General features: G+C 47.5%; 1 protein-coding gene across 1 annotated transcript in view; it reads left to right on the top strand.

Moving 5' to 3' along the window:
• The window catches only part of TTLL11 (tubulin tyrosine ligase like11), a 77,319-nt gene that overhangs the window by 31,921 nt on the left and 20,793 nt on the right, over positions 1 to 24,605 (top strand). Inside the window, exons 6-7 of the mRNA XM_015418415.1 lie at positions 1,801 to 1,896; positions 4,869 to 4,987. Coding sequence (XP_015273901.1) covers positions 1,801 to 1,896; positions 4,869 to 4,987 — 215 coding nt within the window. The remainder of the gene's footprint in view (positions 1 to 1,800; positions 1,897 to 4,868; positions 4,988 to 24,605) is intronic.

Consider the following 24,605-nt stretch of genomic DNA (forward strand, 5'->3'; position numbering starts at 1 on the left):
GGGTAGGAGGTTGCCACAATCGTTCTCTCTCAATGTGTCTCTCTTGTTTCAAGCCTAGAGACCTGTCTGGATACCCAGTTATACCACTTGGCGCCTACCTTCATGGGCTCAATTAAATCAGGAGATGACTCCTTTGCTGCTGGCAGATTTTGCAACTGGGAGAGGTGGGGGGGGGGATGAGCAGATCGCAATGCATTGCTCCTGACCTTTGCAGAATCACAGCACCGGCGAGTCTCCCTGTTTAATGGTCCCAGGCTGTGATTATGGTAGCCGACTGTGTCATTAAAACCAAGAGAACTGGCGGAGAAACAATTTACCAGTTAGTGTTTAAAAACCTACAACGAAATGCTCCGCTGAAAAAAATCCATCTCAGGCAGAGTTCCTTCTCTCCCCTTTCCCCTGGCTGCCTTCCTCCCAGCTTACTTTTGATAAGCATTTACTAAGTAGCCGCAGCACATTTTATCTTCTGGCAGGATCTGGTAGCTGGAGTTCGCAGGATGCTGGGGCCAAACTGCATGTTCTCCTTTCCCTTCTGAGCCCTGTATCATCCAAGGGAGTAGAAAGGAGGATTTGGGAACTGCATTTATCCATCCGCATTATTTCGATGTTGTCTCAAAGGCATGGGGCAGGGTATCTAAACCAAACACACATGCCACCCAGGCATGTGTCATATTGTTCAGATTTCTTCACCCTCTTGGCAAGTCCCTCAAAGCCCGACACCCCCCCCCTCCCAAAGTCAAACTTGCAATGTTTCTGAAATTGCTCCAGCTTAGATGTTGATGTTCTTGAGGATGGAAAGCAGGGAAGAACCACCGGAAATGTTTGTCTCAGTGTTCTTGCAGACTGAACCCAAAGCACAGATGGCCTCGTGATAAGGGTGCCCTGGATGAGGCACGGAAATGATCTCTGGGGTCCTTGACTGCTGCTCAGGCCTTGGACATCCTTGCCACTTTCTCCTTGGGCTAGTGCAGAATGGTGCACCTCTGTTTCCTAAACCCAATGGCTCCAGTTCGGCTAGTAATTCCTATACCCCCTTGAAAACAATGGGACATGAATGAATTATGAGTACCAGGTTCCTCTGGTTTCAACAGGACCTGATCATGACACATTTTTGTTTGATTCCAACCTCTCTACAGAGCGATTGGATGAACCCAGGGAAAGGATGAGTGGATGGTGGGTTCCTGCCACTAGCCACAGTAGCTTGATGGAGCCTCCATTTTCAGGTGTCTAGAGGGCTATTTCACAGAAGCCCCTTTAGCTGGAGATTGGGCTGATCTTTTGCATCCAAAACAGATGCACCGCCACTGAACTATAGGCCCACCCTCACTTATGAAACTTGTACTGGGCCCATCGGTTCATCTAGCCCAATCAGAGTGAACTATTCAGAGAGACTCTCCAGGTGCCACTGAACTATAGGCCCACCCTCACTTGTGAAACTTGTACTGGGCCAGCCCATCGGTTCATCTAGCCCAATAAGAGTGAACTATTCAGAGAGACTCTCCAGGCTTTATGGCTGAGAAAGACCTTTCCCAATTCAAACTACCCGAGATCCTTGAACTGGGAATGCTGCAGGGTTGACCTGGGGCTTTGCTGTGCCAAGCAGGTGCTTGACTGTTCTGGCTACAGTCTGCTGGAGGCGGGGCAGGTCTTGGACCGGTGACTCCTTGTCCAAAGGAGGAAATGTTGGGCGTGTCTTCTGCATAACTAGCCAGGTCCTCCAGCCACACATAGTCTAGAAATAAAGGAGGCTTTTTTTGGGTGGGGTGGGAATAAAAATGTGTTGCTGTTTGTCATCCAAAGATTTTAGGGTTTGACATTCTCCTGATGAAGAACTTGAAGCCGATTTTGCTGGAAGTCAATGCCAACCCCAGCATGAGAATTGAGCATGAAAAAGAGGTAACTTTCCCCTCCCTACCCAGCATGCTGCTCTTGTGTGTCATTTTTTTTTGGGGGGGGGAAAGGTGTGGTGGCACAGATCCATTCCCATTTATCTCTTGTCAACCCACTCCTTCTGTTATCTGTTCCTCATTTGAATTTTAACCTGCCAGCTCCCCAGGGGAAGGTCTTCTGGCTTTCTCTGCTCTCCTGTACATTTCTGTATACATTGATAATGATTAATAGAGAATCTCGGAGGCTTTCTTTCTTTTTTGGAATCTTTGCCAGTTTTATCATCAGTAACTTAGGGCATCTTCTGCATTCTCATTTCCCTTGCTGGTAAGTTCCCACTTCTTCAGAGTATTTTCCCTGTTCTGCATGTGTTTTGCTTCCCCTAATGGTCAATTTGATATTACACTGTTTCACGTCCAGCATAAAACCCTGCAGTTTAAATCCGCAGGAAGGTAGGCTGGGCATAAATTGGAGTAATGTCGAATCAACCCCTGAAGGGAGCAAAACACGTGTGGAACAGAACTGCGCCCCCCCCCTCCCCCCGTGGAAACAGGAACTTACAAGTGAGGGAAATGAGAATGCGGAACAGCCCCTAATTGGATTTCTGAGAGCTTCCCTGCTCCACACACCTTTCTGTTTGCCATGGGTCCTGGCAGGGGTCATTTCGTAGAAAAAGAGGTGCAGGAGCTTATTAGCATAACTCGTTAGCATAACTTATTTGCATATTCCACACCCCCTGACGTCACCAGAGGTGTGTCAGAAGGCAACACCCACCGCTCAGGCTCCACTGGACTGTTTTGGATTGCCAGCTATTGGGGGGGGGAATGTGCAGATTTGTCCTTGCAGAGGAGGGAAAGCTTGTACCTGAATAAAACTTGGTCTTGAAGCTGCCGCTGGACTGTTTTTGGCCGGGGGGGTTGGGGGGGAGCTCTGCAACTTACCTGGCTGCTTCTTGCTCTGATTGAGGGCTGCTGGGAGCAGGGGTGGGGCTTGTTGAATGTGCCCGCCCCCTGGGCTCTTTACTGTCGGAGCTCTGCTCCTGTGCGCTCCTGCAGGAAATGACCCCTGGGTCCTGGAGCCTCTCTGCTCACCTGGAGGACGTGACTCCATCCCTGGAAAGCAACACACCCAGGCACAAATGGAGGTCCAAGCGACACGTTATTGTCACGGCAGGGCTGAGGTTACATTTGCCCAGCCTTTTCTAAAAGGTTGCAATTCCCTCTTCCGGTCCCCCCCCCCACGAGTACCATATTATGGCTTTTAAGGCTCACCTCAATAGTTGGTCCCTCCCCTGGAGCCTCATTCCCATGCCCTCCAGCTCCGTCGGGTCCTCCCATGCTTAAGGACACACCTTCTCCGCACAGAGCCACAGGTGCGTGGATCCAGCTTTATCCAACTGAGTGCATGTCAGGCCAGAGCATCCCAACAGGGATTTCGTGCGCTTGTGACCCTGAGCTGTGCAGCTCTGAGCTGGCATTGAAGGCATAGCCCGGCCACTGTTCCCATGGTCCTTGGCCCATCTGGGGCTGATCGGTCTTCCTGTCACTCCGTTACTCAAAGTAGTTTTGTTGTTTGCAAAAGTACAAGTTGAGCAGGAGGGAAGCAAGCAGATTCATAGACAGAGAGTACAAGAGCCTGAAGCAGCAATAGTAACAAAGCTACCACGTTGGTCAGGCCAAGGACACGCAGCATTTTGTCTCTGGCCAGAGCAGCCAGATTCCTCCTGGAAGCAAACATGCAGGGTGGCCATCCTCTTGAGTTTGTCTCTAGCCCCTGTTATTCGAAGGTATCTTGACTCTGCTGACTGAGGTTCCCTTTAACTCTCCATGGATTTCTGTACTCCAAACCCTTCTGGATGCAAGAATCACGATGCTTCTGGGAAGCCCCCAAAGATAGCATAAAGTCAGTAGCTGTTCCCAGCATCTGGCACTCAGGGCCTAACTACACAGTTTAACTTCTCTTGGTTGATACCTGGGTTGGGTCAACAGACATATCTTGGGGAGCTCTATGCCTCCTGGGCACTTGTGGACCCATTTTGGATTAGGACCACAGTCAGGGGTCGTTTCGTAGAAAAAGAGCTAGGGGAACTCATTAGCATAACTCATTAGTATATGCCACACCCCCTGACATCACCGGAAGTGTGTCATAAGGCCACACCCCCTGACATCACCAGAAGTGTGTCATAAGGCCACACACCCTGCCCCCAACGGTCCCGGCCGCTGGTGCCGGCCTTGCAGCTCCACTGCCGAGCCCCATGAGGGACCCAGCGGTGGACCTGCAAGGCCAGCGGGAGTGCAAGGAAGCCCCGCGAAGGCCCTCCCTGGCCCCAGGCAGGCAGGGGTGGGGAGAGGCAGGGAGGAAGCAACTTACCCTCCCTCTTCTCCTGCCTCCTCCTGGCTGAATGAGGGCCGGAAGTGGGGCGGCCGGAAGCAGGGGGCGGGGCTTCGTCATGTGCCCCGCCCCCCGTACCTCACCCGGTGGAACTGCGATCCCCTGCGATCCCCCCCGAAATGACCTCTGATCACAGTACTTGGGGAAAAGGGACTCAAGCGTCCCCTGCCGCACATTGTTTTCCTAACCTGAAACAGCCAGGGAGACCTTGTACAAGGCAAACTGAGAAAAGTCAAAGGCTTCATCTCCCTTTCCTCTTGCCCTGTGGTCCCAATTTGAATTGAGCCCACATGCGCTGGGGAAGCATGAAAGTCCTGGAACATACCTGTTGGCCTGACCTGGGAACGTCGCTGGGAAACGTATATTGTTAAGTTAGGCCCTCTGAGATATCCTGCCTCTGCACCTGGAGGCTTCACCCAGCATCGTAGGTAAGAGTTGCTGACAAACCTCTAGAAGACGAGCCTTCTGCCAGGAGGCAAGTCATGCAATTTTGAACTAGCTGTGACGAACTCTTTTGCAAGGAATATGGTGGGACCACGAGGTGTTGAATCCCCTTTGCCCTGATCACTCTGCCCTTTGGATTCTTAAAGCTCTCTCCAGGAGTTTTTGAGTGTGTCCCAAGCCCTGTCGACGAAGAAGTTAAGGTGGCCGTGATCCGGGACACGCTTCGGTTAGTGGATCCCCATAAGAAGAGGAAGGAAGATAAACTGTAAGCATCTTTTGTTTCATTTTGTCTTTCTGTCCAGCGTTGGGCTCCATGGTAGAGAGCTGAGATCAGGCCTGTGCATTCTTTTTTCTAAATTCCGCAGTAAGAAGGGGGGGGGGTAGATTCTGTAAACTGCATAATAAGTGTCATTTGTTTTATTTATATAATCTGCAACTTTTTTGCTGTTAGAATCATAGAATGTTAGAGTTGGAAGGGACCTTGCAGGTCATCTAGTCCAACCCCCTGCACTCTGCAGGGGCATAGCCGAAAGATAGCCCTACAACATACCCAAAAGATGGTCGTCCAGCCTCTGCTTAAGAATGTCCAGTGAAGGAGCATCCACCACCTCCCGAGGCAGTCTGTTCCACTGCTCAACCACTCTTACAGTTAGGAAGTTTCTCCTGATATTTAGCCTGTAACGACTACCTTGTAATTTCCACCCATTAGATCTAGTCTTGCAGTCTGGAGCAAGAGAGAATAGATCCGCTCCATCTTCTACATGACAGCCCTTCAAATACTTGAAGACTGCAATCATGTCCCCTCTAAGCCTTCTCTTTCCCAGGCTAAACATACCCAACTCTTTCAGCCTTTCCTCATAAGACTTGGATTCCAACCCTCTCACCATCCTGGTTGCCCTCTTCTGAACACGCTCGAGCTTGTTTTGCATTTTTATTCTGCTCGTGGGAGGGGCAAGGGCCCTGGCCAGTGCAACTCTTCTCCAGCCACTTCTCTGTCTCCAGAGATCTCAGCAGCCATGGCAAAACCCTCTGAAGGCTTTCCAAGCAGCCTTAAGGACTACAAACTGTATTTATTTCATTTAATTTCTATACCACCCTCCCCGCTGAGGAGGCTCAGAGCGGTCTACAACAGTTTAAAACAAAGGAAAAATTAGAACATCAGATATACTATCAAAAAACGGAAGCCTACATGGCGCCACAGTAAAAATGTGACCCCCATTAACATTAACATGGGGGGAGGAGAGTGAGGCGGCAACTGATAGATTCGAGTGCTGTTAAAAACCGTTGCTGTCCTCAACCGTATGCTTGGCAGAACGTCTCAACTTGCAGGCCCTGCAGAATTGTAACAAGTCCTGCACGGCCCTGAAGTTGTTTGGCAGAGAGTTCCACCAAGTCGGAGCCAGGACTGAGAAGGCCCCGGCTCTGGTCGAGGACAGCCAGATGCTCCTTGGGCCAGGGACATCCCGTAGATGTTGTTATCCTGAGTGTAACGCTCTCCGGGGGACATACCAGGAGAGGCGGTCCTGCAAGTACCTTGGTCCCTGACCATTTGAGGCTTTAAAAGTCAAAACCAACACCTTGAACCTAACCCAGTACTCCACTTGGAGCCAGTGCAGCTGGTGAAGCACAGGTTGGATATGTGATGTTACCAGTGTCCCTGTAAGGACCTGGGCCGCTGCACTCTGGACAAGTCGTGACTTCCAGATCAGCCTCAAGGGCAGCCCTACATAGAGCAAGTTACAGTAATCAAGCCTAGAGGTGACCATGGCGTGGATTGCTGTGGCTAGGTCAGGGCGAGACAAGTAGAGGGCCAGTTGCCTGATCTGGCACAGCTGGAAAAATGCCAGTCTGGCAACATTTGTGATCTGGGCCTCCAGGGATAAGGAGGTATCCAGAAAAACACTCAAGCTCTTGATCGTCTGCACTGGTGTTAAAGGTGCAAAGTCAAGAGTTGGGAGTTCGTGCCCCAAACCTGAGTCTCCCCCACCCAACCAGAGAATCTCTATCTTTGCTGGATTCAGTTTCAGTTGGCTCTGCTTCAAGCACCTCACCACAGCCTCCAGACCCTTGGCCAAATTTCTTGGGTCGGAGTCTGTTCATCCATCAACAGATGGATGCTTGGGTGGCATCCCAGCCCGAAACTCCACACCAGCTGGGCGAGAGGGTGCATATAGATGTTAAATAACATTGGGGAGAGGATAGCCCCTGAGGGACCCTACATACCATGGGGTATCGAGAGGAGACCCTCTCTCCCAGCGCCACCCACTGTGCTGGCATGAATTTGTGGCACACACGGAACCTCAGCTAAGACACAATCCACGAGGAGCGTCTCCCACACAGGGGCTTTTGAGCGAATGGCAGCTGTGTTGAGGGTGAAAGACGTCTCCCAGAATGACTGGCAGAGAACAAGCCAGTGTGGCCTTGCATCGGAGCCTCTTTTTCTTGCTTTAGTGCCAGTTTTTGCTATAGAGATTTAATTACCAGCCTGCCTCTTTCCTTCCCCGCCATTTCTCCCTCCACCGTTGGGTTTTCATTTTAATAGCCTGCTCTAATATTAGATCCAAGAGTCTTAGTAATTTGCACTTGCTGTTCTACACATTTTCGATTCCTAGGCATCATCTCCGACTCTTGAAATCCCGCAATAGTGGATTTGCATATCCATTCACTTTGAAAACCACACGAAGCGGCGGTGATGAATTGCTTATCCCATCCTGGCTGAAATGTGTGGAAATTGCATGTACAAAAAAACCCGCTCCCTTGTTTGGAGAGAATCAACTTGGCTTTTCAAACTATCTCCTCTTCTCCCCACCCCCACTCCCCCAAATTGGGTCCCCCTGCAGCCCAGCAGCAAGCATGCACAAAAGCTGCCCCTGAGTGGGACCCAAACCAGTCCAAAGCAAAATTGTCACCCCCTGGAAAGAAACATTGAGGTGCCTCTCTTCTTCTCAAATATTGCTACGGTAAAAGTTGCAGACCTGAATTACCACTATTGATAATTTGTACTCTATATTGTGCAACTGTGGGACAAAATACCATACCAAGACATAACTTAGGATGGCTCCCCACTGTTGCTTTTCTGCACGGCCACGAAAGGGTGCCAGGAGACCGAAAGACTGCTGAATTGCAAAGTTCCGTTCATGTTAATCTCATATTCCATCTTACTTTTAAAAACACCAAGTTTCTAGATCTTATGGTTACAAGTGAACGTTTGAGTATGTGTGAGCTGCAGTTAGGCAAATCTCAGGAGCTGGAAAAGGAATGAATAAGATTGCCAGTGGTTTAGGACAGGACTGCTTGATGGGAACACTTGAAGCTGCCTTCGTGCCAAGCCAGACCAAGTTGGTCCATCCAGCTCAGACCAGTCTTGTCTTTTCTGCCTGGCAGTGGCTCTCCTGGGTCTCAGGCAGGGGAAGGTCCTTCCCAGCACCTGCTACCTGAGACCCTTTACCTGGCGATGCTGGGAACGATCTAGGAACTTTCTGCCTGCAAAACAGGTGTTCTAATGCTTAGCTGTGCCTCCTTCCTGCCCTCCTGAGCATGGTTAAATTATATAAAAGAGTACAAATACCTGTATGAAAGCGAAAATACCACGCTTCAATTTAAATGAAATTCAATTTTTAAAAACAAATTGCAGAGTGGAATGTGTAAAATATGAGAAATCAGATATATTTGAATGATTAATGCAGGGCACGGAATTTGGAGTAACTTGGTGCCATTTTTTGGGTGGGTTTTTGCAGGAGAGTGTTCTGCAAGGTGGCTATAACATCCCCTATCGCTTTCCCCCAACATTTCGTACTCAGAGGTAGACTCCCTCTGATTATTGAGGTTTTAATGCTTTGCTTTACAGTGACTGATAAAACTTCCCTCCATGCATCCATCTAACCCTTCTAAAACCCTTTAATGTTTGCAGCCACTGTGGAATCCAGTGGCAGTGAGTCCCATAAGCTGATAGTGCACTGTGTGAAAAGGTTCCTGCTCTCCGCTCTGAGGTCCCTTTAGTTTTCAGCATTGGATGGAAGCAGCTGCGAGGCACACCTTTATTTTTAACTCACGAGTGTGTCAGCCTGAACCATCCTCCCTTTAAGCTCTCCTCGATGGTTTGTATTTTACACCTATGTGTGCCGCTTTCACTCTGGTGCCATTCTGTGCACGAGACTGTGCACCTGAGCACCTGTGAGGCTGCCTGCACAGAGAAGCTGTGTGAGAATGCTTGATTTTAATTAAACACCTTGTTGCAAAGCAGTTGCTCAGAGGCACAGAAGGAGCAAACGACAGTGTTCCCACCCTGTTTCTAAGGAATCCGTGCGCTTGCGGGCCTGTATCTGTTTTGCTCTTGTTAGGCAAAAATAAGCAATCCCCTTTTACTCAGAATCTGAGTCGATTACAGGACTGGCCTTGCTCTCTCTCTGTTGAAAGTCGAAGCTGAGAATGGAAACCTTAGTATGAAAAGCCTTTGTTAATTTCAGCCCCCCAATTTCCACAGAGGTCAGCCAAATGCTAGTGGGAATAAAAGGGCCAGACTCGTCTCTTTTCTTTGTTCCCTTGTAGACTGCATCTGTACATGGAGGTTAGCTATTTGTAATGGTGAGCAGACCTCTGCTTTTTCTAATCCCTTTTTAAAAAGCCATCAGAGCTAAAGAAGCTATGCCTGCATCTTGTGCCAGTGAGTTCCACAAGTTAATTATATGTTGTGTGAAGCAGCACTTTCCTTTGTTTGTCTTGAAGAAGCAGTGTCAGTGAACGACCCCAAACTCACTATGTTCATAACTTCATTCACCGCTATCAGTGCTCCCACCCCCTAGTTTTCTTTTTATAATGGTTTCACCTTCTTTTCATGGGTCAGATGCTCACCTGTTTTCTTTGAGGGCTAATAATAGTGTAGAGGACACATGTGGTGTTGGTGGTCACCCCGTTTTGCTCAGCAAAATCATATGGAACGGCAATCTACCCTGATCCAAATCCCACATGGTGTCTATTAGCATTTGAGACAGGCCGGGGGAGAGGGGGTGCAGTCCTGGATCTTCCCGTGTCTCGTCTGCCCTTGTCCCCAAAGGGTATTTCCTATGATTCAGTCAAGCTTATCAGTCTTTGCTTGCATAGTGAGCAGCAGATATGCCACAACCCGGGTAGGGGAAGTTTCCGGCTGCAGGGAGAGACTTCATTTGTCTCTAATCATCTTCTCAATTAAAGCAAGCGAAGCGTCAGAACGAAAGTGAGTTGTAGATACTGTTCTAAATCTCTTTATGATCCGGAAAAAATCATAGCTCAAAGAAATAGTCTGTAGTATAATTCCCTCTTCCCCCCTTTCCCCTTTAATAGATGTTTGATATCTTTTCCCTTATGAAATTATCTATTACTTTGAGTTAATAACGTCCTGCTTTGATTACAAATTACAATATACATCTCGACTGGCTTTCTCTGTGCAACAGCTTTTCCCAGCCGTTGGATCTGTGGAGAGCTGTGTGGAATTACATTTGGATCACTGACAATTGTGGCAGAAGCTGGGTAGAATTGGCAGCCCGGGGCATAGTCCCACACCTCTTCTCCTGTAATATCTTCTCCAAGTGACCCATATCACAACACTTGAAATTTCCCTATGTCCTGCTGTTTCATCTCACCACGTCCTTCCTTCCTGCCTAGAAGTCTTGCAAACCCTGTGCAAAGATAGCTGGGGCAGGCCCATAACAAGGATTTTTTTTTGTTTGGGGGGCATTTAAATTTTTAAGGGGGCAGTTAAATTATAGTTAATTACATTAATCTGAATCTTTAAAGGGGGAGGCTCCAAGCCTGTTTCTATCCCTTTCTTTGAAGGGACAGAGCAGCAAGCATGTCGGTTCCTAGGAAAAAAACAGCTCAGAAGGCATTTAATTGCCTCCAGAAGGCATTCAAGTGCCTTTTGAGTTCCCTTCCACAAGGCAAGAAAGCTTGGAAGAGCACTTAAGAGTGGCACTTTCAATACATCTCCAACGATTCCCCTTTCTGCTAGCCCAGTCCTGCTGCGTATCAGCTAGGTCATGGTGAGTCTTTTAAAAGCATTCCCATGAGCCTTTGGGAAACATGCAAATTAGGCAGCAGGAGGTTTCTCCTCAAAAATAAGGCTTCTGGCATAGCTATTTGTGGGGTGGGACTTTTAATTAAGGGGGCGCCCCCCAAAAAATGCCCCACTGTAGCTACGGGCCTGGACTTGGGTATGGTGAAGGGGATAATTTAGAGAGTCATACTTAGATCAGGGAGACCCAGGTTCAAAGATTCTCCACTTGGCCATGACGGTCATGGGCTGACTTTGGGCCAGTTGCTCTCTCTCATCCGAAACTATCTTACAGGGTTCTTGTTTAGGATAAAACAGAAGGGGAGGGACGCATGAATGCCACCCTGAGATCCTGTGGGGAAGGGCAGGGTTAAAAAATGGGATGGATAATAGGCAGTGGGGGTGGGGAAGAAGAAGGCAGTGGGGGATCTCAAAGGCTCTTTGCGGAGACTTCTCAGTTCTGATGTGGCCCGCAGCATTCCCGTTTTGAAACAAGGCTTATGCCGATTCTCTGCCTCAGCAAGTGTGTTCGCATCCATAGGTTGTATCTGCACTACAAGACTACAAAGTCCAGTGGCACCTTGAACACTAACAACATTTATTCCAGAACAAAGTTTGAGTCCAGTGGCACCTTTAAGACCAACAAAGTTTTATTCAAGGTATGAACTTTCGTGTGCACGCACAAAAGGTCATACGTTGAATTAAACTTTGTTGGTCTTAAAGGTGCCACTGGACTCAAACTTTGTTCTGCTGCTTCAGACCAACGTGGTTACCCACCCGAACATTTATTCCAGTATGAGTCAGAGCTCACTTCCTCAGATACAACAGAAATAAGGTCCCTGCCACACGGCAGGAAAGACAACGGCAGAAGTGCGGCTAATCTGAGCCGCACCAAACTAGAGACGCTGCGGCGGGATCCCACAGATCCCCTGAGCCGCGGCGCCGTTGCTCCCCAGCACGATCAGATGCCGGGGAGAAAGCGACGGTGGGAGGGGGAGGCTGGCAAACTGCGCATGCCCACACGTGCGCAGTTCGGCCAGGAGCCGGGGATGCGCTGGCGAAAGGACGTGCTGGCGATCCGACGGCCGCACTTGCCGCGGCCTTTCCGGATGAACCACCCAGGTAGGTGGTTCTTTTTTGGTGCGGGGTTTTGTGCGGGAGGGACGGATCGGTGATGGGCAGGCAATGCTTCCCAGATGTTGCCGTGGGATCGCGCCCATTTGCCGCGCATCCGATCCGTCTGTCTCCCGGCCCAAATCCTCGCGTGTAACCGGGGCCTAAGATTATTTTCCTCATTATTAGACAGCAAATTACAGAAGGAGAGGGGAAAGAGGAAGGAACTGAGCAAAGAGATGCCTGGTATCATAAATCAGGAGTGATTCTGTGGGTCAGGGATGTGAACCGCCTGGGTTAGTTATAGCAGAAGATGAGAGAGGTTGGAAGTTCCAGCCTCTCTCATAGCCAGTGAAAATAATGAAAAATTAAATCCAGTAGAGTTACTAATAAACTTAATTAAGGAAGAGGCAGTTTGAAGCATGAGAGAAAGGTTGTGGTAGATGAGCTTTTTAAGGGGCCACTGGATATTTGTTTTGCTACAATAGACTAACATGGCTACCCAGCTGGATTTATCTGTGCTATACATTTCTGTCATTTTTAGACCACTTTAAATGTTGGGCCTCTCAAAGCATCCTGGGAATTGTAGTTCAGTGACCCAGCTGAGAATTTTCTAACAAGGTTTACGAACTACCATTTCCAGGGTTCTTGTCTATTGGTGTGGGCAAGGGGATGACTGCTAAACTGATTGAAGTCATAATGGGGAATGTGTGGGCAGCAGTGGACTCCCTTGCTTTCTCCTTCCAGCAATTTAAAACCTTTTGTTGAGGCAGAACAAAGCAATTTGAGCAGAATTAAATGGGTGAGAAACAAAGCTCTGAGCCGTTTGCGTTTTACACGAAAGCAGCAGTTTAAGTAAAGCGACCATTTGGGCATATTGGCATTGGGATTTGCTCCCCCCCCCCCAACTGATAATCAGTTTCAAGAGGTTTCACAACCTTTCACCCTTCTGAAAGGTTTCTACCTCTATAGTGGCCACAACAATCAAAGGCTTTAAGTTAAAATGTGGAAGAAGCCTTTAATTGCTGATGATTTCTTAGAAAGGTTTTTTTTCAATGTGTGCATTTTCTGTAAAACTGTCAGGCTTAAATGGGGGCTGTGCATTCAGTCATCAGGCATTAGGTTGTCTGACTGGTGTTTAATTGGATGCTGTGTACATCGCTTTGGCCTGTCTTTGCGCCAAACAGCTTCTGAAGATCATTCCATGTCAACCCGAGCTCCCCCCCCCCACAGCTCTAATAATTTTGCTTCCCTGTTGCGCCAAAAAGAAATATTTGAGCCCTGCTTTATTAGTGCTAATTAGCCTGGAGATGGAGAAAAACTGGGAGTGTTTGTTTTGTTTTTAAGATAGAGAGTTGTTGTTTCAGTAACCCGTTTTCATCATTTAAAATTGCTGTGCTTTCTTTTTACAAGCTCCGTAACAACTGTACGGAACTTACTTGCAAGGACTTAGAGGCAGGTGGGAGAGCAGAAATGGAGACTGAGGAACCACAAGCCAAATCAGAAGGGCTGTCTCTGTGTGCCAATGTCCTTGTGTGCCACTGACGGTCTTCTGATTGCCACCTGCCAGCGGTTCTGCCACTTAAGGTCTTATAAAGTCATAATCCACAGGAGGAGCTAAAACTACCACTTAAAATGCCCTGGGGATATATAACCATTTTTAGCTTAAACGTTAACAGGTTTGACATTAGGGAAACAAGCTGGGGGGGGGGCAGTTCTGCAAGCACAGTGTCATAACAGAAAAAGCCCTGAGCTTTGTAGCCACCGCCCCCACCTCTGTAGGCTGGGGCACATGGAGCAGGGCTCGTGGACACTAGGCAGGCTCGTATGAGAACGAGCGAGCGACCCTTCAGGCCCAAGGCCATTAAGGGACAGAGCCAGCACTTGGAACTGGGGTTGTGAACTGACAGGCAGCTAGTGGAGCTTTTCAGGCACCAAGAAGATATTTGGTTGAGTTGGATCCAGGCTAATGCTCTCACGGCCACAAGGATTTCCTCCTGCAGAGTGCAATTTTCTCACCTTCCCCCCCTCCTGCAGCAGCCTGAAATGCCCCCTGAAATCTCACTAATAGGATTTCAGGGGGCATTTCGGGTCGCTGTGGGAGGGGGGAGGCAGGGAAATCGTGCTCCATGGCAGGAAGTCCTGTATCCGCAGAGGCATCAGTCTGGATCAAAGGCCATGCTTGCCATCAGCCCTTGGAAGCAGCCTGGCTGGATCATTCTAAACTAGCTGAAACTTCTGAACGCCCGTCAATGGCAGCCCTATGTAGAGCCTGACAGCCTGTTACGGTCCTCTAGCCTGGATGTCATCAGGGCATGGAGCACTGTGGGTGAATCTTGCTTTCAGAGGAAGGGTTGCAGCCGGCTTTGCATGCCACGAGCGTCCTTCCCATTGACAGTGGATCTTTCTCCACTGCACATCTTTATCCAGGGGTCTTGATGGCTGGGACTGGGGCCCTGCAAACCACTGGGGAGCCTCTGGTCCCATATTAACATGGATGACTCATCCCATTCCCCTTGTTTGCTGCTCTAGTCACGAGGCAAGCTATGCTTAGGGAATGGAACTTGACTGTTAGGGTCCAAAGCCAGGGACTCAGTATGTGAGTGGCTATTGACTGCATGTGCTCAGGTCTCAGCATTCTCTTCTGGCCTTGGCAACAACAGGAAGGCATAAAACATAAGCCCCTATGGTTGGCTGGCAGTACAGAGCCTTCTGATTGGCCAGCTCTAGTATAAATCCAGAGAGCTTGGCCTTCTGCCACTCCAGTCTCCTTCTCATGGGCCTCGGATTGGAGAACACCCCCTTCGAACTCCACAATTGGGCACAGCTGTCCCTGGCCCAGCCCTGACAAGCTGTTGTATTTCCATATCCAGGCAGTTCTTTTTAACACTGCTGTGTGCTTCTGACTTTGTTAAAGGAGGGCATTGTAAATTGGGAAGGAAGGCGGGAACTGAATTAATTCCGGAACCGGTGCTGTGATCACAGCAGCCACCTTTTGGAAATGGAACGGTTGTCACGTCTCCGCGACCTGGAGCTGTCGGAATCGTCTACAGAGATGTCATGAGATGCATGTCCAGGAAATTAATTTATGGGGAGAAGTCATTAGTGGGGAATGCAGCACTGGCATCCGTGGATAAACAAGCGTGCGGCTGTCAAGCAGCTGAGAGCAGCTGTTATTGTCTGAGATGACAACAAAACCCAGAAAAGCACACCTTGCTGGATTCTCCGTTTGAATCCTAGAGCCAGAGGGAGCCTAAACACCCTCAGAGGCACGCCCCCCCGTTGCCCCAAATCCAGAGCACAGCAGGGTGTTGTTTTGTGCTGACCACGTAGTAAGTCCACAGGGCTTTGCATTAGTCCCGGAGAAGACTGGCTCTAGCAAGGGTCACCCAGCCATAGAAGAAAGGAGAAGGTTGCAGGTTCTAAGTATTTATACGACAATTGATTACAGCGCAGTGTTATCTTTGTTTCTGTTATTTCACACACTGCTTCTCCCTTTTTTTGTTCCTGGTTCTAAGTGGCAAGCATGGTGAAGAGATTCCAAGTAGATCATTTCAGAGGACAGCCCTGCTGGTCTGCGGAAGAACAGTTAGATTTGAGTCCAGGAGCACCTCAGAAACCAACAAGAGTTTCATGCTGTAAGCTTTTGAGACTCAAATCTCCCTTTGCCAGACACATTAGAATAGAAGTGGAGATCAGAGTCCTTAATCTAGATGGGCAGCAGAAAAGAGTAAGAGTCCAGTAGCACCTTAAAGGCTAACAAGATTTGTGCCAGGGGATGAGCTTTTGTGACCATCTTCGCAAATGGTCCCAGCTCAAGACGAAGTTCGAGACAATGCAGCCCCCTGGATTGAATTGAGACCTAGGTTTCCTGTCTCATTACTAATGCTGATTTCGACATGCCTACTACTTGTCTGCATATCACACCTAACTTAGTCACACCTTCTTTGTCATTTGCCTGCTAATGTCATTTGGCATCTGAAATCATTCCACTTTCCAATACATAGGACAGATGGACTCAAAGTGTGCAGTGACTTATAAAAGCTCATACCCTGCCCCCAGTCTTGCTAGGTCTTTAAGGTGCTACTGGATTCAAATGTAACTAGATTCCAAGTAGATAGATTCAGGTGGGTAGCTGTGTTGGTCTGAAGCAGCAGAACAAAGTTTGAGTCCAGTGGCACCTTTAAGACCAACAAAATTTTATTCGAGTTATAAGCTTTTGTGTGTAAGCACACTTTTTTAGATACAATGAAATGGAAATTACTAGTCCATACATATAAGTAGAGGATGAGCAGTAAAATAGCATATAGCATAATAATGTTTAACAGATTCAAGAACCAAACAGGAATAACAAGCTTAGGTTATATGGTTACCATTTGTTTGGGTTTAATTCTGGGGGAAAACATAGTGAAGGAAATAAATATCAAAATTAGAGATTGATGGTCAGATGGATCCTTAATTGTGGAATGTTGAGCGTAATTAACGGAGACCCTGCCATTCCGCTCCATCTGTCTCCTCCCAAGCATGGAGGCAACCTTACAACATCTTCTTTGAAGTGGGACAATTGGCTGTGTAGAGTTGTCTCCCCTGTCCCCAGACCAGAGAAATACATTCCAATCTATCATTCCAAATTACATTACATTCTACTATTCATTACGTTACATTACAGTATACTATTCTAATCTATTATTCCAAATAAGAAATAAAATAAAGAGAATGTATGGCCCTTCTGGGGATTGGTGAGAATACAGATGTAAGGGCTGAATGAGGTGAGCATATGCAGTGAGATAAGAAACCAGTATCCCTGTTAAGTCCTGGGAATTCCATTGTTCTGAGTTGTAATAACGTGCAACTCAGCAATTTCCAAGTAGTAAGGCTAGAGTCAGATTCTTCAGGACCTGGGAGAGCTCCCAAGGAAAGCTGGTGACTCTGGCAATCCAATCAAAGCTCTGACGAGCCTTGGCATCCCTCAACAGAATGTGGCTGCCAGAGTTCAACTCCTCAAGCAAAGTTGCAGTCCTTCTTAATGGGGAGGCATGCTTGTGTGCCTTTGGGAGGCTGTTCCAAAGCCTTGAAGAGCCCTCTTTTGAGAAATCCCATAATTAAAGGCAATTCTAGAGAGAAGTGAAAAATCTCTTTTAAAGTTCTTTCCTGTTGTGTCCCCTGCTGTGCTTTGGGTTTATGGAACAAACAAAACACCCCTCTTCTAGTTTTTCTTTTATGCAGTGTGTTTAGTAGTGGGGTTGTCCCCCCTTTGCAGTGTGCACTTGGACATGTGAAAAGTGACTGCTTAATTCTTCAAGAAATTCAATAGATGGAAAGGGCTGGCACTCCAGCTTGGGGCGGTGCAGAGGGAGCAGCCAAATGGGCTTTGCCCTTTGCCTCCCAAGAAGAGCAAACAACCTTAGCTGGTGGATGGGCCAATTCAAACGAAAGTGCCCCTTGAGCTAGGAGAAGGAAGAGTGATCAGACTCCAAGGAAGGATTTTGAGGCACTCCCCCTTGACCTGAAGGCCCAGCAGTGAGAGTCCAGTATGACTCAGGTGCTGAGGCATAAAGGAAAGCAATGGAGATTGTGTGGAATTGAAGGGGAAGCACTTAGCAGGTGGAGCTGGTAAAGTGGAGGAGCAGAAGTTCTCAGTGGGCATATAGTGGGCGATCAGAACTGGAAGAGATGGCGGGGATAAGCCCATGACGCTGCACTGCCCTTTTGTACATGTGCATTGTTGCACTCCCACTGCAGCCTTTTGCAAAATTCATTTCTTCCTCTCCCTGCTCACAGTGAGCAGAATTTTAAACCCTCAGGGCCACTCTGTGTTTAAAGAGGGCCAGAATGGCTTAGATCGTGGCAAGTGAGTGAGTGAGTGGCTGATGGGTCTTGCCTGCCTGAAAACATTAACAGACAAGAATGAATGGAAATTATAAAAGGGTTTAGTTTTGTATTCCTCCCCCCCCCACTGCAAGCAGTCTAGAATTGTCCCCAACTGTAGCATGCTCCGGCGGCAATTAGCGTGTTTGAGGTTGTCTTCTGTTCTATGTCAGCCTTGGCCTGTTTCTAACACTGTCAGGCTGTCGGTGGGAACCCAGTTTGTCCAATTAGAGCTGGTTTGCTCAGCTAGCACTTATTCCTCCCCCCCCCCATCTGCATTGGCTGTGTTGTTTTTTTAAAGTTGCTTTCTAATGCATTTAGAAATGGTTCCCACCCTTTTTAAAAAAGCAAAAAGAAAGACTTCTTCTCACTTAAAGTGTTTGTAATCTTGATGGATCAAGGGAGTTTTAGATCCACCGCCTTGTCCCAGGCATCTGAGAGGGTGTAAATCTGTCTGAGCGATACGAGATGCCTCCGGTCCCGTGTTCCTGAGCACACTGAACATGTGAGGCTGCCTTATTCAGAGTCCAACCCTTGGTGGCCGCTGCTTGGACAAAGAAAAGTCTTCCTTAGCACCTGCAAATAACAAGACCCTTGAAATAAATGCCGGGGAGTAAAGGTGGAATTAAGCCTAGCCTAAAATCCCTGCTGGACTCCTCCACTTGTGGCGCATTCCCCATGCACGTTCAGGGTGGGATACTGACGTGTTGTCATATAAAGGAGCCCCGTTTTGCCTCAGTGCCCCTTGTTCCTGAAGCTCTCTCACAGAACTCCTGTGTGCTGCTCTCTCTTTCTCTCTCTTCCTCATAACCCCCCTGCAAATCGCAACTTTTCTGCCCTGGAACCATTGTACAACCCAGCTTTCATCCCCAATCACAACAAAGTCAAAGTCTGTGTAGTGGCCTTTCAGCTCATTCACCTCTGCTGCTTTCTCTCTGTTTCCCTCTCTCTGTTTCCCTCCAAGCCTGATCCCCTCTGTAATGCACCATCCATGCTGAAGGCCTTCTATAAATAAATGATGGGATGAAACTTCAGAAAGTTTTTGCTTCCCTGTCAGGGCATCGTAACCTGGATTGCAGCCCTGGGTGGCATTTGCAAGAGCACACGAAGACTTTCAGGCAAAATGCATAAGCAGCCCTCTGAATGTTGGTGGAGAATTAGAAGGATGTAGATCAGTGTAATGCTAAATATGAAATAGCTTTTTAAAAAGAGGAAATTAGCCCTGACCTGGATAGCCCAGGCAAGCCTGATCCCATCAGATCTCAGAAGCTAAGCAGGGCTGACCCTGGCAAGTATTTGGATGGGAGACCTCCAGAGAATACCAGGGCCGGGAGGCAGAGGCAGGCTATATCAGCCACTTCTCTGAACGTCCTCTATGCCCCAGTAGGAGTCACCAGAGGTCGCCATGATTTCCAGGCATGGGCACACGCACACATGCACACCCAAATGCAAAAATACCCAAAAAATTAAAAAGAGGGAATTTGATAAATTAGTGCAAGACAAATTTATCAATGGCTATTAGTCATGATAGCTAAATCATTTCGCTATCATGACTAATAGCCATTGATAAATTTGTCTTGCACTAATTTATTTAATCCATTTAGCCTAAATGGAACCTCCATGTTCAGAGGCAGTCTGCTTCTAAATACCAGATGCTAGGATAAAATAAATGGGTGTATGGGGGGGGGGGAGTTGCCATCATGCCCTGCTTGTGACTTTTCTGCAGGAATCTGATTGTCACTGGCAACACAACAAGATGCCCAGTCTGGTGTAGTGGTTAAGTGCATGGACTCTAATCTGGGAGAACCAGGTTTGATTTCCCACTCCTCCACTTGCATCTGCTAGATGACCTTGGGAAAGCCATAGTTCTGTCAGAGCTGTCCTTGAAAGAGCAGTTCTCAAAAGAGCTCTCTCAGCCCCACCTACCTCACAGGGTGTCTGTTGTGGGGAGGGGAAGGGAAAGGAGTTTGTAAGCCGTTCTGAGACTCCAAGTGAAGGGTGCTCTCCCTCTGCAAATGCTGCTTTCACCTCCTTCATAGCAACAGCCAAAGAAAGAAGACAAATTGACCGATGTTTTCCGCATTGAGAGAAAGGACCAGTGTTTGTTTCTTTTTTTAAAAAGAGGAAGCTAGCCCTCCCCTTGTTGTTCGTCCCTCGCATCTAAGATTCAGAGGTAGACTGTCTCTGACCATGGTGGTTCCATTTAATTCTTGTGACTAATTCATAACAGCAGACCTTTTCCTCTAAGAATTTGTTTTAATATAAAGGGATTACAGAGCAGGTTGTGAGGGACAGCTGAATGCGGGGGGGATCATAGCTTTCGCCTTGTCTTCACAGCACGAAATCTTGCTCTTCCTTCTGTCGCAGACATCCTTCAGGTGTCAATTCTGCAGCCTCCCAAGTTTATTACCTCCATTTCACAAGCGGCTTAAAGGCCCCAAGAACCCTCGTCACAGACAGCTGTTGAGCCTGCCTGGAGATTAGAAAAAGATCCTCTTCCATTAAGTATAAATTAACTTAATCACCAGGTATGGGAGATAAGCGGCATCAACACTCTCCCCAAAGCCTTCCTTAAAATTAAAATTCTATTTAAAAACCTGGGTTGTGTTTTCTACTTGGTACCCCCCACCCCCACTCTTCAGAGAGATTATAAGTGCCATAAAAGAAGAGTTGTTTTTATGGAATCAGAGTGACAGAACTGGAAGCAATAAAGTGCTTACGTAATTGACCGTCTGCTGCTAGTCATAGGGCCAATTGGAGATATTGTCAAGCAAGAATCAGTCTTCTGTTTCTTAGCCAAAGAGTTTAAGGTGGGAATGAGCCAATGCGGAATTCCCCCCCCCCCCCGGTTTTTTTTTTTTCATTCAGTTATTGCTTTCATAGATTTCATTGGTGTGTACACAAGTGGTATGACTTTTAATGTGCAATTTATATGGTATCTCTGCATATAATGTATGCCGCTGATATATTTACAAAAATGGATAATTGTGGTTTATTGATGCTCAGATAAAATTGAGAAACATACATTTTATGGGGAAACTGCTGAAAAATTGAGAATGATTTGCAGAAGGGGGAAATGAAACAAAACTGGGCATTTTGGAGTAAACACATGAAACCTCCCCTCAGTGTAGGCAATACAACTACTTTTCATTCCCATTCTAAAATCAAGTAACATGGCTTACAACAGTGTGCAGTTCCCAGCAGTGTTGGGAGAAATTCTTCACACTGAACTCTGGAGAGAGTTTGACTCTTCCACAAAAGTTATCCAAGGCCTGTGGTGGTGTCAGAATTTCATTACATCTAATAGCCTTAAAAACTCTACTCTTATGTCACCTGCTAGAGATCCAGGCTGCTATGGAATACTCACAAACATTCTCTCCTGCTGGGAAGGAGCTGTCACCTGCCCAGCGTTCACAAACGGTGCAGCTTTTCTGAGATGGTGGGGTGGGATCTCCCAGGGTTTTTCTGTGGTAGCACCAGTCCTGTGGAATGGCTTATGGGAATGGGAGCAGAGGGTGACTTCACTCCCCTGCACTCAGGAAGGCATGTCAGCCAGTTTTATTTCAGAGGACACTGAGTGGATGGTAAACTCTTCTGGCGGATCTGGTTGTTTTTATCATGTGCATTTGTATCTTGTGTGTTGTTTTTATCTTGTTAATGGATTCTTACATTGTTTTCAGGTTTTTGCAAACTGTGGTTGCTTTGTTAGCTGCCTTGAGCCTGGGGAGATAAGACCGGGTAAAATAAATAAATGAGAAATAACAGGTGCTGTTGTTGGGAAGGACAGCTGAGGAACAAGAGAAACATATGAAAGGGTGGCTGGAGTGAAAAAGCAGGAACCAAAGGAAGGACGAAAGTGGGAGGCAGGAGGCAGAGGGAAAGAAGGTTGGGGGTGGGGTGTTGTGGGAAGAAAGGGCATCAGAGACAGAGGCTGGGAGAGGAGCTCATGTTTGCTTTCAGAGGAAGCTGGGGACAGGTTGAGAACTTGGGAGTTTAAATGAGTGGAGGGCAGAGATGGATTTCTCTGGAGGAGTTAATTGAATGAATTTTATATAGCCCGAGGCAGTCAGTGGAAGTCTATTACAAACCTTGCTTTCTGAGCGAGCGCCTACATTTGCAATTGCATTCAGTGGCAGCCACAATATCCACTCAGTCCAGGTTTGCTTTTTTAAAAATAGCAGTATTTCTGTATAGCTTTATTCATGCCGTCCTGATGGAAATGCCAGACTCCCATTTTAACCACACTGTTACATTTAGAGGTTTATTTTTCACGCCTTACATAAAACTGAGAGGGAGTTACAGAAGATACAAGGTACAATTGACTCTTAAAGGGAAGGGGGGAATTACACAACTGTGTGTGGAACTCAGACTGTTGATACAAATGCTACAAATAGGACAAAACAACACAGTATTTCTCCTGTCGTGGGGTGTACCGCTCTATAACATTCTACTGCTGATGCTTTCACTCCTCACAAACTAGATTGTTAGTGAACATTCTGTGACATCACAGCAGTTCACTGGGTGACTAGTGATAATAGAGAGCATACATAGGTTTGTGTATCAATGTACCTAATTCTGAATGTGGCCCCATCTGTGGATTGTTGAATCTGGAGGCTGGGGCCATGAGCAGACAAGACAGATATTTGTACAAACTCGAGAAAAGTACCAGATGTGCAGAAGAATCTGAAATCTGAACCCAAAATAAATTGGGGTTACCCACACACAAAATAGTAAAAGCAGTGCCTACGGCTTTAAGAAACAAATGCCCTCTCAGTTGCTGTTGTGGCTGTTGCTATGCAGCCACAACAATATTGCCAGCCTTCAAGCCTTCTGTCAGTAGAAGGCGGGGAGAAGGAGCACTGTCCTTTCCAGAGGAGTTTTGGCCTTGAGGGAGGACTCATAGGGTTCAGGTCCACTAGCAGCCATCAGGCGACTTGACACTACACAGCTTGCATGACTCACACAGACCCCACTATTTGCTACAACAGCAACAGCAGCCATCCCACGAAAGCCAGTGTAGTGTAGTGGTTAGAGTTTCAAACTAGGATCTAGGAGACCCGGGTTTGAATTTGTGCTCTGCTATGGAAGACTGATGGTTAAACTTGCACCAGTCACACAGTCTCAGCCCAACCTACCACCAAAGGGTTGTTGTAAGGATAAAATGGAGAAGAGGAGAAGGATGTAAGCTGTTTTGAGTCCCCTTTGTAGAGAAAGCTGGAGTAAAAATGAAGTAAACAAGGAATTGATACAGCTGAAGATAGGGGACAGATAAAAAGTTGGTTGGTGAGTAGGTAGGAAGCCGAAAAGGTTAGGGTATGGAGGCTGCCAGGAGGACATAAGGAGGAAATAGTGCAGGGAGGGGGATACAGAAGAAACTGAGGTGCCTCCTGCAACTCCTTTCAGGTTCCTCACCAGTCAGCATTGCACAACTTGAATTGTCCCAGTCCAGTGGTAAACACGGTGCAGAGTCTTCCCAGGGAAAGGCTACCAGGGTAGGGAAGAAGAGGAAAGCTGAAAACAGATAAAATTATGGTGGTTGGGAAGCAGGAAAAGGGGTGAGGCTATGGGAGCTGCCAGGGAAGAGAAAGAGCCCCTGAACCAAATCTTGTCCACTGAGAGAGGTGTCATCGCCTCCCTTCTGCCATCCTAGGTATAAACTTGCTACTCTAAGGGTTGAATCACTGCTTCCACCCCCTCATTCCACACAAACAAAAGCTTTTTGAAAGCTTACTGGTAAACTGCATTTTGCTTGTCCTATTTCTGTCTCACTTCTTCCTGCAAGCAGCTCAGAACAGTGTACCCCATTTTAAACGTAAAAGAACCGTATGAGGCAGGGTAGGCCAAGAAGGACAGTGATTGGCTCAAATGTGCCTGGAAGTCCTTGTGGCCTAGTGGAGATTTGAACCCAGATCTCCCCAGTGACATTGCAACACCCTTTCCATTCTAAAAGCCCCCTGCCTCTGTCTTCATGGCCTGGGTCTCCCAGATGCAAAGAGTGCCAGTGTTTCTTCATATTTGTAGATGACATGCCCGTGTAGTGGCGGAATGTTGAATGAGCCACAAGTCACCAATCATTCTGCTTGGCGAACCAGGAATGCTTACAATACAATTATCTAATCTGTAGGCATTAAAGACATAGCACCGATGCCATCAGGCATGCATGGTCTCCGCTTGGTTGTACATCAGCATTGCTAAGTGTATGGCAATGGCTGCAGATGGGATTCCTGGAAACCTGGCTTGCCTGTACCCTCCTCTTCCTTGACTTTTACGCTTGGGGGCTCTTATGGCTGTGGGGTTTTGACCCCACCCCCTTAGAACAATCTCCTAGCCGCTACTCCTGTCTCCCATTCCTTAGCCTTCAGTTGTTGAGGCTCTGCTGGATATTCAGTTTGGCTTGAGATAGCTCCAGAGAATGACTGGAAAGGCTGCAAGGTCAGAGAAGCATGGGGTGGGAGGGCCTTGGCAGGCCACCGGTTAGGACAGAGATGCTGGAGACCTACAAGTAGACCAAAGCCTCCCCGTTGTTTCCCCTCCTGCACTAGTATTCCAGAGGATTACTGCCTCTGAACATGGAAGTTCCATTTCATCATCACGGCTAATAGCCACTGACACACTTATCCTCCATGAGTTTGTGTAATCCCCTTTTACAGCCAAGTCTGCTGGCGGCCATCACCACACCCTTGTGGCAATGAGTCCTCTTGAGGGAAGAAGTACTTCCTTTTTTCTGTCCTGAATCTACAGCCCATAAATTTCATTGGTTCTATATTATGGAAGCAGGAGAAAGCCCCAAACCCCTTAGTCTTTTCTTGTAGGGAAAAAAATTCCATGATCATTTTTTGTTGTCCTGTTTTGCCCATTTACCAGCACTACAATA

The sequence above is a fragment of the Gekko japonicus genome, unplaced genomic scaffold (assembly GCF_001447785.1).
Source record: "Gekko japonicus isolate JY-2015 unplaced genomic scaffold, Gekko_japonicus_V1.1 scaffold127, whole genome shotgun sequence".
NCBI lineage: Eukaryota > Metazoa > Chordata > Lepidosauria > Squamata > Gekkonidae > Gekko > Gekko japonicus.